The sequence below is a fragment of the Clinocottus analis genome, unplaced genomic scaffold (assembly GCF_023055335.1).
Source record: "Clinocottus analis isolate CAN_PGR_092001 unplaced genomic scaffold, fCliAna1.0.p SCAF_8, whole genome shotgun sequence".
NCBI lineage: Eukaryota > Metazoa > Chordata > Actinopteri > Perciformes > Cottidae > Clinocottus > Clinocottus analis.
Genome location: NW_027176240.1, coordinates 8,508,798 through 8,524,439, shown reverse-complemented (window position 1 = coordinate 8,524,439; position 15,642 = coordinate 8,508,798). Strand labels below are relative to the sequence as shown.

The window sequence follows — 15,642 nt, the reverse complement described above, 5'->3', positions numbered from 1 at the left end:
GCACCAAGTTAAAAAAAAAAAACTTAAACTTTATGTGATTTTACCTCAGGAGTCAACAGTAGCAAGTTCTCTAATTCCATCAGTTTGATTGTAAATCACATGCATAGCACAACAAAACAGCCTCTGTGTCTCCAGTGAGCCAATGTTTCAAATTCTCCCTTGTGGCAACATTTGGACACTCCCCAAGTAAACGCTCAATAAAAAAGCAGACTTGGTACTCTGCCCCAAACCATTAGTAGTGAGCTGAGTCACTCGACGTGGTACACAGGCGTTAATTGCCTCGTTGCCTGTAACTTTTTTTGGAATCCTTTTTTAACGCTGTTGTTTTTGTAAACAAGGTTGTTTGGAAGAGATCGTAAACACCTGTGTGCTGGGAAATATTTTATGTGATCGGAATGCTTGGATGTTGGACAGTCTGTCTTGGGCAAATAAGTGAAACGCTACCAGTAATTGTTTGCAGGCTGGTGGTTTGTGTTATCTCACAGAAGCTTGTGGTTCTTATTGTGCAATCGAGGATCTTTTATCACTTTATTTTCTTTAATCTTGAAACCATGCTTTGGTTTCTTACACATCTTCTATTCCAAACCTGAAGCTGATCTGTAAACTGTCTCCAGATGCTCCAGTTGTTTCTGACTCTATTTGTCAAAGCAAGAAAACAAGAGGAAATTGCACAAATAACAATATGAAATGGCATATATGTATTGCACAATTCAGTGTTGTAATCACCATTCTTGAAATCCTTATGATAATAATATGTTTTTAAAGTTTTACTTTTCTTTCCATTCCTGCACAAGTCAACCTTTGCCTTGCTCATTAGATTTACAATCCATAACATTTTACAGTCTATGACTGCCTTGTGCTTTATTTGCACATTTTCAATTTGTCAACATGAAGTTTTTCAATTTAGTCGCCCTGCTGACTCTGCAAAAAAAATCCTTCTATATGTAATGCTAGCAGAAACAGTATGAAGCCTTCCCAGTTTGGCTCCTATCAAAATGTTTGAGATGCTTGTGGCTTTGTGATTAAGCTGCTGCAAACCACACAGCCCAGGGAAAGTAAACCCAACATTTAAACCAAAACCCAGATACAGGCAGCTTGGGCAACAACAGTGGCATATTAGTAATTACCCCAAGACAAAATGTCCGTCATTTGTGTGTAACCCACATTCAGGCAATTCAGCTTCTCAGCACATGGAATTAAGTTTAGGAGGCTTTCGGGGGTTTGAGGGGAGAATTATGCAGCAATGAATTGTCTGCGGGAATTAAGAAAACTGCCTCAGATGATTAATGTTGAGATTTTCTGCTTCACTATACTATCAATTTCTTGCATATTTTTCATTGTTCTCTCTTACGGTCTAAATACAGATCACCTTGTAGTTGGACTTCAAAGCAAGCAACAATTGGAGATCAATGGCATCATTACTTCCCAAGTCCCTGCGAATCCCTTTCTGGCCAGTGGGACCTTTTCTAGATGAGAAAAAAAAACCCATCTGTCCGGCAAATGCTTCCATATGGACACAAAGAGAGGGGCACATTCTTGTGGAAATGAAAGCAAGTCCTTTAATCTAAGAGACATAATCAATAAATGATAAGGCCTCTAGCCACAGGGAAAAGCAGTAGTTTGAAGATAACTAAAGACAAGATTAGTGATGGGACAAAACGGGGTGGTGGTGGGGGGGATGTTGAATTAAAACATTATGCATGGAGGACTGGACTTGCTTGGTAATCACGGGGTCCTATCAGCTTTTTAGATCACTTCCTGCAAGCTTAGCTCAGTCGTAGTCAAGTGATCATTGTTTTATCTGGAAGGAATGCTAATTGGAGTTGTATGGAAGCCAACCATTGCCAACATCACCAAAACACATTACGTGATCAGTTTAAATGAGACAATACATACATTCACAACAACTATTATGCAAAGGAGACATTGGAGTAACAATCCATCTAGCAAATATTTACCAACAGCCAAAAACGAAAAAGAGCCTAAAAGACAGCAAGTTAATGGGTATAGAGAAGGGCTGAAATGTACATTTCAGTAACAGGGGTTTAGACTGAGGCTTCTGAGCACGATCCAAGCCCCTCGGGAATGTGCTGTGTTAGACATTTAATGATAACCAAAGATAACCAAAGTAGTGGGCATTTTAAATCAACTTGGGCTTAAAGACCAGAATTATATTTACGTGCCAGAAGAGTTTGTTCATCTCTGGAGCTGTTTCTAATGATATGGAATGACCCAGACGCGTTCTACTGGTCTTAAAATCCCTAAAAATAGAGATGCTTATTTGCAATCCCACATTTGGACCATGCACACAGAGAATGGCAAGCTGTGACACCAGGCAGGGAGTCTAAGTTTACCTCTTTTATTGCTGAGTATTTGCTCGAGCAAGTCTGGCAGCCTTTTAAATATTAAATATGGAAATATAGCGTTTGACGTCTGTATTACTGGTAAAGAACAGCAGCAACACTGAAGGTCTATAGCTCTTGACATTTACGTTATGCTTTAATCTAGAATCATTCAAGGAAACTGTTCCACTGTCCCCTGTGTTTCTTTCTCTTTCATTCAATACAAAATATATCCACCTAGTCTTTTCTCTAAAGTGATTTATGCTTCTTCGGGAGGGGCGTTAAATGCAACAGTGGCTCTTTCCAACAGATGCATGTGTAGTTTGTGGTTTATACCAGCAAGGGTATTTGTGAACGGATCCTTTTGATGTCAACAGTTTATAAAATTAGTGGATAAGATGTCACATAAACATAATCCTGTGTCTCTGACTGTGGCTGACAGTGGATGCTTGAGTGTGTGTGTGTGTGTGTGTGTGTGTGTGTGTGTGTGTGTGTGTGTGTGTGTGTGTGTGCATGTGTGTGTGCGTGTGTGTGATTTATACCTTTCTCTAAAATGTCAGCTGTGAGAGTGACAGTAATATGACGTTTCCCACCCACAACGCAGGAACACACACATACGCATGTGCGCACGCATGCACGCGCACACACACACACACACACACACACACACACACACACACACACACACACACACACAGACAGCAACCTCAACACGGCTGTTTGCTAAGACTAGGGTGTTCCCAATAATTTTCTTGCCCACAACATAGACAATGAGTATGCTGCACTATTTAGGTTTGGTCCTGTGAGTGGATGAACCAGGGAGGTACATGAGGAAATAACGCAGATTTCAGCCTGTTATTTCTGGAAATCTTGCAGGAATTAACATCAAGACTTTTAAACTCATGCACTTGGGTTGGGTTTTACAGTAAATGTTGACAGTGATGAAGGGAAGAGCTGTGCAAACGTCTGTAGAAAGTCGTGAACTTGACCACTTTGCTTATTCAAATCCACTGGGTGTTGCTTTTTGTCAGCTCATTTAGGCTCCTCAGATGTTGGTGTGAACAAATCAACATTTAGATAGCGTACTAATGTGCGCCGAGAAGACCTCTGAAGATAACTACCTTTGATATGACCCCCTGCGACTCACACTGTCCCCAGCTTAGCCCCACCAGCAGGGGCAAGACAATCCAATCCATTTGCCCCCCAGAGAGATCAAAGCCCCAACCTCCTCCTTTTCATTCTTTTACCAAAGACTCCACCTTTGCAAAGTCCCGACACAAATGAGATTGTGCATCAGCCATTTTCTTTGGTGGGGTTAAGGACAGTGTTTTTGAAAGGACAGAAAACAAGCAGGGACATTAAAGACTTTGGATGATGAAGGAGAAGAGATTGACCGGGGGGAGGAGGGCGGTGTGGCATGAAAGAAGACGGCAAGTGGCAAGAAAAGGCTCTGATTAAGTCCTGTTGACTGTTAATGGGACAATGGTTTAACCGCTGTGGCCATTGTCTGATAGGGTGCTTCCCTATTGTGTTAAGGCCAGCCACTACACAACATTTGGCTTTTGATGCTCCTGCTTAAGCTCATTAAAGTTCGTCTTTATCCCAGACGGCCTCATCTCCTGTTGAGGACGTCTCACAAAATGAACCGAAGGATCAGGGACACCTATTTCCTGCCCCTCATAAAAAGTAGTCTGTGCGGAGCATACTGGATTAGGCATGGTAACCAGCAATGCCTATGGATGCCTTCCACTCATACTGGGGTTCGCCAATCATTGGTTAAACTGTCTCCCCATAGTACTATAAGGTAGTTTTCAAAGTATATGGTTTCTGTGGTCACCTCTATTCAATCAGCTGTGCTAATTGACTGTGACTCCAAAAGCCTGCCATCTTATATAACTGCATATAACTTTTTTTTTTTTTTTACTGAATAGCAACTCAGTCCGTGTTAGTTTTCCATCAACTGTCTCACTCTGCAATATATATTATTTTTGACTTCTTCGAAAACTACGTGAATAATGAGTAAATTATATGTGTGAAGCAGCTTTGCGCAATGTGGTTGTGGCTGAGGCAGACTTAACATAGCAGCCAGGAACTGAGCCAGCTCTGGCCCTGGCCCTTATCCGAGCCCCAGCCCCAAGCCGCCAGCATCAAGCTTCTGGACCAACCATAATGAAGAGTAGGCATTTTCGTCCCCAGCTGTACCTCTGCCACCCCTCCTGGTGCATCTGTTCGTTCCCACTCTTCTGGCAAAGTGGGCAGACATGGCATATTGAGATATTATTTGTTTAAACAATGGGCAGACTGTTTGTTTGCACTGAAGTGGTCGCAGCTGTGTAAGCACTGGGATCTGCTGCACATGGAGGGACTGGAGAGAGTGAGGGAATCCACCTGAAGGATGCAGGTGGTGGAGGAGGAAATGAAGTGGTCCTCAAGCCCTGCCACCCTCGGCTTTGGCGGAGAAGCTAAAAGCGAAGGGAAAATAAACATGTGCACGAATCCAGAGAGCAACGGAGCATGGCAAAACACATGGTATTGCGGTCAGGTATCTCTTTACTTCCCATTACACAACTTAATATGGCCATTTGTTTCTGTTTTAGTCCAACACCGTGGGCCAACCGTGGGCCTTTACAGTCAGAGCAGCCGAGTTACCTTCATGTGGTAAACCGGGACTCAAACATGGTATGACATCATCTGAGAGGGACCTGAGACCACAGAGGAGGTGTCAGCTGCAGATGGGAGGAACACCAGGATGGATCAAACCAGTCATTCATGAGCCTCCCCTGGTGAGCAAGCCCCGTGTCAGGGCTCTCTCCTGGGTAGAGCAGTCAGTTGGGCCTTCAGCGCCACACACAGTTCTTTCATTAAGTGGAAATGGTTTCAAAGCATCACAGAGAAGGAATAGTTCAAAGATCTTCGAAATAAGATTTTTCTCAATCTTGAAAGGAAGCGTATTTCCAAGATGTGTTGATTCTGAGGAAGATGAAAGCTGGTTCACTTAGCTTAGCATAAAGTCTAGAAACAGGTGGACACAGCTAGCCAGGCTCTGTGTGAAGCTGCACAGAAGTGCTGGATGAATTGTTAAACCGCTAACAAACAAAAAAGAAACAGCTCCCCCCAAAAAATATGTAGCCAGAGCCAAGCTAGATGTTTCCCATTGTGTCCAGCCTTTGCCGTAAGCTAAGCTAAAGGCACCCTGAGTCTCGTGAATGGTGTTGACGTTATCAGCTCACTCTGGGAAAGATTGATTTACCTTTTAAATAAAGTGCAAATATATGCAAAGAGAGAGAGAGAGAGAAAGAGAGAGAGAGGGGGGGGGGGGGGGGGGGAGTGAAATACAATATTCAAAATACGTAAGAGGTGAGTGAGAAATTGTCACTAGTGAATTACAGGGCATGTAACCTGAGACCCAATCGCAGTACAGTACGTCATCACCAAACCCCTTGTTTTTCTTGTTGTGTTGCCATCATCTAGAAGTTAAATAAGTGGAGCAAACCTGTTCTCCACCTGCATTCACACACTCAACGTATTGTGTTGAACGACTTCTCCTTTGTTTAATTATTATTTCCCAACGACAGGGAGATTTCCCTGTATTGCTCAATCGGGCAGAGATGAGTATTGAGATGAATGGTGAGCTTTGTGCTTTCTCTCCTGTACCCGTTTCAAAAAGTTTGACACCTCCCTGTTTCCATAACAATTTGCTTTTGATCCGTACGCTCATTCCAGAACTATGACATCTCCTCATCTGACAAATTTACGTGCGTTGCCTCTGTGTGTACACGGCTTCCTTTCTTTACCCTTTCATCTCTGGTGGTTCACTCATGACTGTTAAGACGGGGGTGTCTGTCAAGGGTGTTTGGCAGCGATGCTGGAATAACAATTGCAGATATGCCAGGTATATCCAGCATACTAGAGAAAAGCTTTATTGTACCTCTCTGACGTGAGATAGCAGATTTTAATGCAGCGGTATACAGAAATACATTCCGTGTTTTATTGCCCATTAAATGTTATCATATAACATTTCGCTTGACAAATATAAAACCAACTAAATCCGAGTATGGTTTGTGCTATGTTTGCAAAAAAAAAAAATACAATTAAAGTTAATCAGTGTTTCCTTGAATTGTAGCATGCATGCTTGAAGCTATAGCTGTATTTTTTTAGGTTTTTAGAAGCGCACAGTTGCATGAAAAAGCATGTCGATGGATATGCCAATTCATTCTTGCATTATGACAACACTAAATGTTGTCGGTAAGGATGCCTTTGTTTTGGCGGGCATGTTATTCAAAACACCTCACACTCTAAGAATTGCCCGGGCAGTATAAAGGTGTGTACAATGTGTGTGGTACGTGAGTAAACGTGTTTGTATGTGTGTAAATGACGTGAGGTGGCATGTGGGGACACGGTTGTGTGCGACTGCTATTGTGGATGCAGTTGTTGTTGCTGTTGTTTCTCTGAAGTCCACTCAATGTACCCTAGCTGTGCGTGTGTGAGAGTGTGTGTGCGCGTGCGTGTGCATGTGCTTGTGCTTGTGTGTGTGTGGGTATCACACACCCCAGCCTTTCTGGAGTTCGGGCACATGCTTGTGGCCTGTGGTTGGTGTAATGATGACAGGCTCACACACACATGCACACACACACACTCACACTCACATTTGGATTCCAGGACCCCCACAAACATGACTTGGCCGAGTCTGCATGGTATATTGTACTGCTGACAATGCTCCCATTACTCTTAATTACTCTGAAGAATGGACACTAAATTGTTTAAATGGAGTGTGTCTCTGTGTGTCTGCCTGTCTCATTGTCAGCACATTGCTTACATACATTCAGTTCCCCTACGTCAGAAAGATTTTCAACAACACAATGTATACAATACTCTAGTAAAAGTCGTATTTGTAACTTCAGTGATAGGTTTAAACATATTCAGCTAAATTAGTAGTATCATATTCATTACGCAGAATGGCTCTTAGCAGGGTTATATTTTTTTAATATGTTATAGTGTTGTGTCATTATGTCATATATATATGTACAGCAAATTTCAACTATTACTTTTATTAGTGTTGGGTATTTTAATGTGCTGTAATACAATGCAATGTATTTTATAGCCTCATTATAACTTTTCTGAAAATCTTTATCTGCTAAGTAACTGGTAGTAGCAGCTGCCAAACAAATCTTGTGGTTAAAAAAAGTACACAGTGCAATGTAGTTAGAAGTAGCGAAACTAGGAAATACACAAGTTAAGTACAAGTACCTCAGAATTATATTTAATTAAAGCACTTGAGTGAATGACATAAGTGACTTTTCAACACAGATCTGCAATGACAGTCAGACTTAACCTCACCATGTCTTCCTTTGCCAAACTTCAGACTAATGTCTGTGGAAGTAAACAGATGAAGAGGTTATCTGGCTCGGTCAGATATCAACACCGTCTTGTGCTCCTTTTGATCTGACATGAGAATCAGGAAGAAAGTACAGTAATTTCCTCGACATCTTCTAATCTAAACAGGTCTAATTACAGACACCAAGGTGTATTTGGGTGGATTCATAGCCTACACATTAGACACAACGATTGCACAACAGCCAGGAAATGGGGTGTGCTGAGCAAATGGACCGAATAAGAACCAAGATCTTTTTGTTGTTGTTGTTACATCACAAAGACTGCGGTGCACCTCATTTCATGAATCCTTGTGTAGATTGAGTAAGATGAAGTAATTAGAGGCTTTAGTTTGGATAACTAGCTATCTGCTCTGCTGCACATGAAGGCAGGGAAGTAATAGTATAATTAGAAACTAGCCAGCAACACCAAAGGGTTGTTAGGTGGCAAACACTGGCCAGGAGGACACACACACTTGGTTATTACCCCTTTGCAGTTATCATTGGATATGGCAGCATCCTGTCTTGTTTGTTTTTTTATCTTCGTCTGAAGACGGAGCCCTGATGGACCATCATCTGTTTCTATCGCAGGATGTGGCCCGTTGAGGCTCCAGTAATGACTCAAAGTTTGTTATGAGTATGTTTTTTTTTCTGAGTGTGTATCTGCACATATTCCAGCAACTGTGTGTTATGAGTTGGAGAAGCATATCTAGGCCAAACATTTAAACCAGCCACTCAGCCTCAACCACTGATTTGAGAATTCTGGGCTGTGAGCTAAACACCACCAAGTGATTGTTCAAATAACTCTTGCTTTCCAGAAACGAGTGGTTGTTATTTTGAAAAAAAAAAACATTTCTCACTTTAACTAAATGGTTTGGACCTTACCTGCTGCAAAATAGTTTACGTTCAAGACACTTTGAGTGAAACCTCAATCAAATAATTTCCCCAAAAACACGTATTTTGCAGCAAAGTAGATCAGAACACCATTGTCAATAAATGATTGTCAGAAAGAAGAAGTACGGTTATCACATGACGTTTAATAAAACAAATATATTCAAATTTTCTATTTATAACATTTTCTTATAAAAACAATATACATAACACATTTACAACACATGCAGCACCATGTCTTTATAATATTGGTGTTGACAGAATTCAATAGCTCAATTAAGTGCCACCTTAAGGATAATATTTACAATACAGTAATTTACTGCAATAACTGAGGCTTGAAGTTCCATAAAAAGAGAAACAAAACAGCTCTACCATTACCGACGACAAGTATCGATCTTCCCAAGACTTTTGAAATGTCCCTTCCTAACTTCCGACTCCTCATTTGTTGATGGGGAATTGGATCAGTCCATCTTGCACTGTTGCATCCCTCTGGGTGGATCACTTTTCCAGGAATCACGTCTATCCTTCCGGGGCTGTTTGTGTCAGCAACTTTGGCAGGAAAGAGTGTCTTAGGTGTTGGGTGTCTATGTGTATGTGTGTGTGTCAGCATCTCTGGTGTGTGGAAGGCTGAATAGTGTGTGTGTGTCAGTGTCTGTGACTGATTTGTGGGTTTGCTGGATGTGTGCGTGTAAGTATTCTCTGTGTGTTGGTGTCAGCGTCTCTGACAGGTGTGTAGGTTCCGGGCTGCTGTCCTGCTGATGCTGTGGTCTCGCTCTCCTTTCTCTGGTCGGCAGGCCAGACCGTTGCCACAGTCACAGCGCTGGAACAGCTCCAAGCCGTGGGTGCCTTTCCTGCGGTGGCGCGTACACACCTGGCCCTCCGTCAGCACAGGCTTACAGATGCGAGACCAGAAGTGTCTGGCGCAGCAAAGACCCTCAGAGCAGTCAGCAGATCTCAGGCAAGTGTCCCCCTCCTGGCCTGGGGAGAGAAGAGAATTTAAAAGTATGTTACCCAAAACTGACTTCACTGAAAACTGCATGTTTTTTTTTTGGGTGGAATGTAATAAAGATAGATGATTCTGAACAGGACGCTCACCTTTTGTAGCATGAGGCTGATTGTTGTGGGAAGTCAGAGGCTTCTTGCTGTGATGCTCCATAGTGTTGTTGTGTTTGTGCCAGCCAGTGATGATGGACGCATCTGTACCATCGATGTCATTTGCCTGGCAAACACCTAGAATGGTCAAAGGAGAGAAATTTGGTTAGGCTCTGTATTTACCAGTCAGTCAATATACAGACAGTGTGGCTACAAGCAAACTACGCCCAGCTATCAGAATGACCATCAACAAGATAGATATATAGATAGAGCCTCAAGTAGATCATGAATTATCTCAGTCATTATCTCAGTCAGTCATTATCTCAGATGGGGATGCCTCTGCTCACCATTGCTGCAGCGGTTTCCTGCGCAACACATGGAGTCCCGTGCGCAACGCTTCCTGCTCTTACGGCAGGGCAGGCAGGCGCCACGGGCGTCGTTGCAGAATTCATCACCTCCACAGTCTTCATCATCCGTGCAAACACCTGACTGCTAAAGTGTGATAGGAATAAAAGCAGCGTGTCATTGAAGTATTGAGGTAATACATATAAAAGATACAAAAGCGTAACTTTTGTCATGGTGCGCAGAACCGACTTTTACGCACGGGGAAGTTAATTACCTGCAAGGTGTCCACGGGTAATTTGTGCCCGACGCTCCCGGAGGGGGAGGTGCGCGGACTCGCACTGACGGTTTCGACGCCTTTGCCACCCGAAGCACCGGGCAAGTTTTTGATGGCATTGGAGTTCACCAGGACTGTCCCCGCGTAAACGTCCCCAAGGTATCCAAACAGCGTGAGACACACAGCCATGAAGCGACGCGCTGTCGGTAACTGCATGATTCTCCTGTTAAATTCGGCTGTGTTGCCAAAACACGGAAAAAGATCCCGTCTGTTTTGCTGTAAAAGTTGCAAAAAGGCTGAATGACTAAGTCCAAAGGGCCCTTGAATCCGGAATCACAACCTTTCCAGAGTGTTCGGCACGATGCTGTCGGAGCCTCCTGACTCTGAGCCCTCGGATGATCTCTTTATACATGTGGACCTGTTTGTCTTCCCGCCCCCTCGCTGTGCACAACAAAGGCGGAGGGGTGGAATTTCAAAGAGATTCTCCCCGCACAATGTTTGTGTAATGATAATGACATGCAAAGTCTGAATGACCACCGATGAGTTACGCATTCTGCGGAAAAATGAAAAAAGTATGTGCAGACAAGAAAAATAAAAAAAGTATTAAAACAAGTGTCATTTTCTGTCAGGTCCATCAGTTTGATGCCTTCTGCTGTGTTTCAACACTGACATAAGAGCAGTGCTGGAAAATGCATGTGATACCACATTGATATCACTCCTTTGATATATTATGGTTGCTTTTATTTCAAAATAAAACATCCACGATACAAATAAATACCCCCCACCCGTTTATTCAAGTGGAGCTTTTTCATTTGTTTTTTTTTCCAAAAATTAAAGCCAACAAGTTCGCCATTTATTAATTATAGTTTATTTTAATGTCTTTCGGACTAAAAAAAACGAAAACTATACAAATGCATCTGCTGCAGCACAATTCATCTTATTCGAAATTTCTCTTTAGAGCTGTAACGGAAACTCAACATTACGGATTGTTTCTTTCTTCATGCGCTCTGTTACGCTTCTTTATAAAAAAGAAAGCTGTTTGGTTCTTCCCGTTTCTTTGACATTCAAGTAGCCTACTACCCTTTGGCTGTGTGAAGACAGCGATTGAAGTTACTCGCGTCGATTAACTGGGTCTCCTTCATTTGATCCTTCTGATTGCAAAGGGGCCAATTATCCTCCAAAGTGTGCTTGATTACACCAGTGGCGGACATCAATGTGTGGGATATGCAGACCATTAAGGGGTGTGAAAAGTTTACCGAATTAATGGACTTCCGTGGAGAGGCCTTTCAGGGTTGACTGGCACTTTGAGATTAAAGGCATCTCTGATCTGTCCCGGTCTCTGACCCTTTGGGCTCCTCCTCGGTAAGACATGTCCACTCAAAGGGGAGAAAAAGTCCTGAAATATTCAAAAATAAGTCTTCAAAGTGTCTGTTTGACTCCAGTCCACCAACCGCCTATCAGAGCCAGACCTCCCCCTCCCCCCTCTTGTTTTTATCAGTACACAGTGGCCTAAATATGTTTTCTTGAATTAATTCCCATTTATCTGAACATCTAAATTGATGTCAAATCCCTGACTTTGCTACTGGGATGTCGAACTGCATCCGAGGACTCGATTTGTTGTTTTTTTTATTGCTTTTATTTCCAATATGCTGAGGAACACAGGTGCCGTAGTCCGGGATGGAAGCGAGCTCTTTAGTGTCTCTAAGAAGATTTCTTGGCACTTGGACGTCATCTGCTGGACACGTAGCTTTCGTTTGAGTGTGAGGATGTGTGTGCGTGTGCGTGCATATGCGTGTGTGAGTGTACGTGTGTGTGTGCGTGCGAGACAGATAGACACCTGACACACACACACACACACACACACACACACACACACACACACACACACACACACACACACACACACACACACACACACACACTGTAGCACTGTGCGCGTTTGAATTGCTGTATATCTTTTGAAGTAGAGCTTTTATCTCCACTTTACTAAATGTCAGTGCTGGTAAGGTGAGCTCCTTTGATGCACTTTGATCCCCTTTGATCTCGCAGAGGTGTCACCCTGTTGTTATGACTGAAGCCATTTCCCTGTCCCCCAAACAGATTTGTTGTGCGAATAACACTGAGACCAGAGAAGTTGAATCATCTGCACTTACCAGTAAGTGGAGGACATTAACTCGAGGACCGATTATTAGATCTCAGGCAACCTTAAAGCGGTTCACGTCAGGCTGAGCTGATCTATTTTACCTGCAGCTCCCTCTAGTGGCAACGGGCACACGGTGACATCTCCACAGTCACTCCGAAAAATAACTAAGAGACAAGCAGCACTCAAAAGTAATGTTTTTACTCTATAATTCTTTTTTTCAAAAATCTTACAGGTGGCACTCTGCAAAAACGACTTCACAGAAGAATACACAACATAACACAAGGCAAATATCAGGTCACATTGCAGAAGGCGGTCGATATAAGACTCAAAACCAGTGGTTTGTAAAGTGATGGCATACATAAGGCTTCGTGATAAACATAACCTGCCCTTAATACAGCAAACATACTTATGGTTTATCAACAGAAATATGATTTTCTAGCTCTCCATCAGCATCATTCAGTGATACATATACATATGCTATATATATATATATATATATATATATATATATATATATATATATATATATATATATATATATATATATATATATATATATAGCATGTCAGTGTGTCGGTCCGTTTGGCTTCCTGGGATGAAACATGAGTTAAGTTGTTATAAAATGATGATTTGGATGATACATGATTAATGCCAATATGTCATCATTTCCAATCTGTGAAATGTTTCAAACTGCAAATCATTCTTGCTATCTCTACATACTCAGATGTCCTGACACACAGGTGATGGATGGATGGTCCCTCCAAGCCTTGATTTACAGTTTATTATTCATCAGGCAAGTTGTGATTGACTTCATGAGACCATTTTACACAGTAGAGACCAGCATGTCATTGCAGCCGTATCAGGTGTGATTTATTTCTTTCCATAAATGAATATAATAATGTTCCTGTGAGAGAAATAAAAAGCAGGAAGCAGGTATTATATTTCATATGCAGTTTGGTCAGCCATCAAATGAAATTCTCTTTCCATGGTGATTCATGTATTTATTAGATATAACAAAGGATGAGAAGCAGCCATCTAAGAGGACACATACGTTTTTGAGGTGTATATGTGTTCATGCAGCATCGAATAGGACTTATGATGTTAAATTTGTATGCCATTGATTAAAGGCACTTACATTTCTTTAAATTTTATGCTCTGATTTTTGGACATGAGAGGTGCTCAGCTGGGTGAGAGATCATGGAGTTGAATTTGTGAGTTTAACACAATATAATCTGCCTATCATTCTCTCTTCTTTGTTTTTAGCAGACATTTTTCTCAAATATCCGAAAGATGAAGTTAAGTCAAGATAGTTATAATGTGAATCTGGTCTTTTGCCCCTCAAGACAATGATTGTTAATGTATATGAATGAACTCAACCTGTTTAAAAACCTTGAGAATACCACTTTGCACAATGTAACACAGTGCCACGTGATTCAAAACCAATCTTCACTCAAGTTTACAAAGTGACTCCCAAGTCTCCAATTTTCTAAAGAAGGAAGTCAAGTACGTCACAAAGGAATCAAGCACAAAAAAACACTTTACGAAACAAAAGCGTACTGTCATTTCACCATCGCTTATTATAATTTATCAATAACAGCACCAAAGACATTGAAACCATGTTCACAGTTATGTCAGAACTATACAGGGGCGAATTGAGGACGAGGCATTTGGGTGATTTAAAAACAAAATTAAGAAGTATGTATGTAGAGAAGCATTCATATGAGTGAGTAAAAGCATATTAAATAACCAAAAATAGACTGTAACTTCATTCAATGAAGCTTAAATTAGCTGTAACTGCTAATTTATTTTCAGTTAATGGTCTTAGGTGCATTATTACACATTTCTTTATGGAAATACGAGCTGATATTGTTTGTGTGTTGGTGTGTGATTCATTAAATATTAAGCAGGGCACTTTTAGAGTCGAGCCTCTTTCCACTGAATGCAGTGTTTGTGCTTTTCAAAGTAGGTTGATCTTAAACAAAGCATTTGATTTTGTTGTGGTCGTGTGTGTGAATGTAAATTCAAATACAATGCATGCTGTATGTCATAAGTATGAGCAATACAAAGAAAATTAGAGACATTCAGGTTAGTCTTGAGCACTTGATACCAGTTTTACTTGCAAACTGTAGTGTGTTGATCTCTGGAAAGTATCGGAGATTGCAGCAAACAGCTGCATGTCACACACCAGGGAGCAACTGCAGTGACATCTTAAACCCTCCACACATTTCACCAAATATTGCGGAGAAACAAACACGCACACACACAAAAAAAACAATCAGCCTCTCTTTTTGAGCAGTCCACTCAAAACCTTTCACTCTTATTTATATTCAAACCAAAACTTAGACAAACTATCCAACATTCATTCACCCGCAAAACATCTTTCCCTGTTTCAAAGGGAAAACCTGGCTCCATTATCAGCCTGTGTCGTGTTATGTGTATATGTGTGTCCCTGCACTTTCTCTGCTTTTTGAGCCAAGTGTAAGACAACACTGAAGAAGTGCTACAGCAGTCCCATTATAAATGCTTGATCCAGAGCCACAGTGAAATAAAGGCATATCGGTGACCCAGAGGGTTTGCCATCCATCCATCCGTTTATCTTCTTTTCCATATCCTCTCTTTCTTTTTAAAGCAGTTTTTTTTTTTTTACAACACAGCCATGTCCTCAAGACGGCCTTCAAGCCAACAAAAGAAGTGTTTCTTTTGGTTTTGAGTCGAGAGGAGGACTTCAAAAATCAACGTCCCAGCCGGAGTTGTCATCAGGCGGCGGGTCCTCGTTGTCCTCTGGGAAGCTGTCAAAGTTACTTGTGTCGACGGCTGATGTGACCTGGTGGAAAGACAGAATAATTATTCACAGGACGACTAAACAAGCAGACAAAAACAATTATTTTTAATATGAGATTGATTACAAAAGAGCAACTAGAAAGAAAAGAGTATCAGCAGCGTGCACTTACATTAGGGATGATAGGAGGTGTCAATGTCCCCTTCTTCAAGCCCTCCCAGTTAAAGCCCTCGAACCATCTAAAGGAAAAACAGCATTGCTTTTTAATTTAATGATTTACTGCACATGTATACTGGGAGAAATGGATAAATAAGATGATCATAATAATTTAAAGACATGCTTACTTGTGCTTTTGAATGTCTTTGACACCATTTTTCAAGTTTCCCAGTCGTTCAGAAGGATTATCT

General features: G+C 41.6%; 2 protein-coding genes across 4 annotated transcripts in view; both read right to left on the bottom strand.

Annotated features, from left to right (window-relative positions):
* Window positions 1–8,929: 8,929 nt before the first annotated feature.
* LOC137780132 (dickkopf-related protein 1-like) lies at window positions 8,930–10,725 on the bottom strand. Its single transcript, XM_068568490.1, is given in 5 exon segments — window positions 8,930–9,580; window positions 9,698–9,832; window positions 10,042–10,186; window positions 10,314–10,647; window positions 10,649–10,725. Coding segments are annotated over 5 exon segments (957 nt in total). The 3' UTR covers window positions 8,930–9,314.
* Window positions 10,726–13,025: 2,300 nt separating this feature from the next.
* LOC137780088 (cGMP-dependent protein kinase 1) overlaps window positions 13,026–15,642 on the bottom strand; it is an 81,068-nt gene continuing 78,451 nt past the window's right edge. For all 3 annotated transcript variants that reach the window (XM_068568425.1, XM_068568424.1, XM_068568426.1), the window contains 3 exons: window positions 15,580–15,642; window positions 15,408–15,474; window positions 13,026–15,280 (listed from right to left, as the gene is read on the bottom strand). In XM_068568425.1, coding sequence (XP_068424526.1) covers window positions 15,182–15,280; window positions 15,408–15,474; window positions 15,580–15,642 — 229 coding nt within the window. In that variant the 3' untranslated portion in view covers window positions 13,026–15,181. The remainder of the gene's footprint in view (window positions 15,281–15,407; window positions 15,475–15,579) is intronic.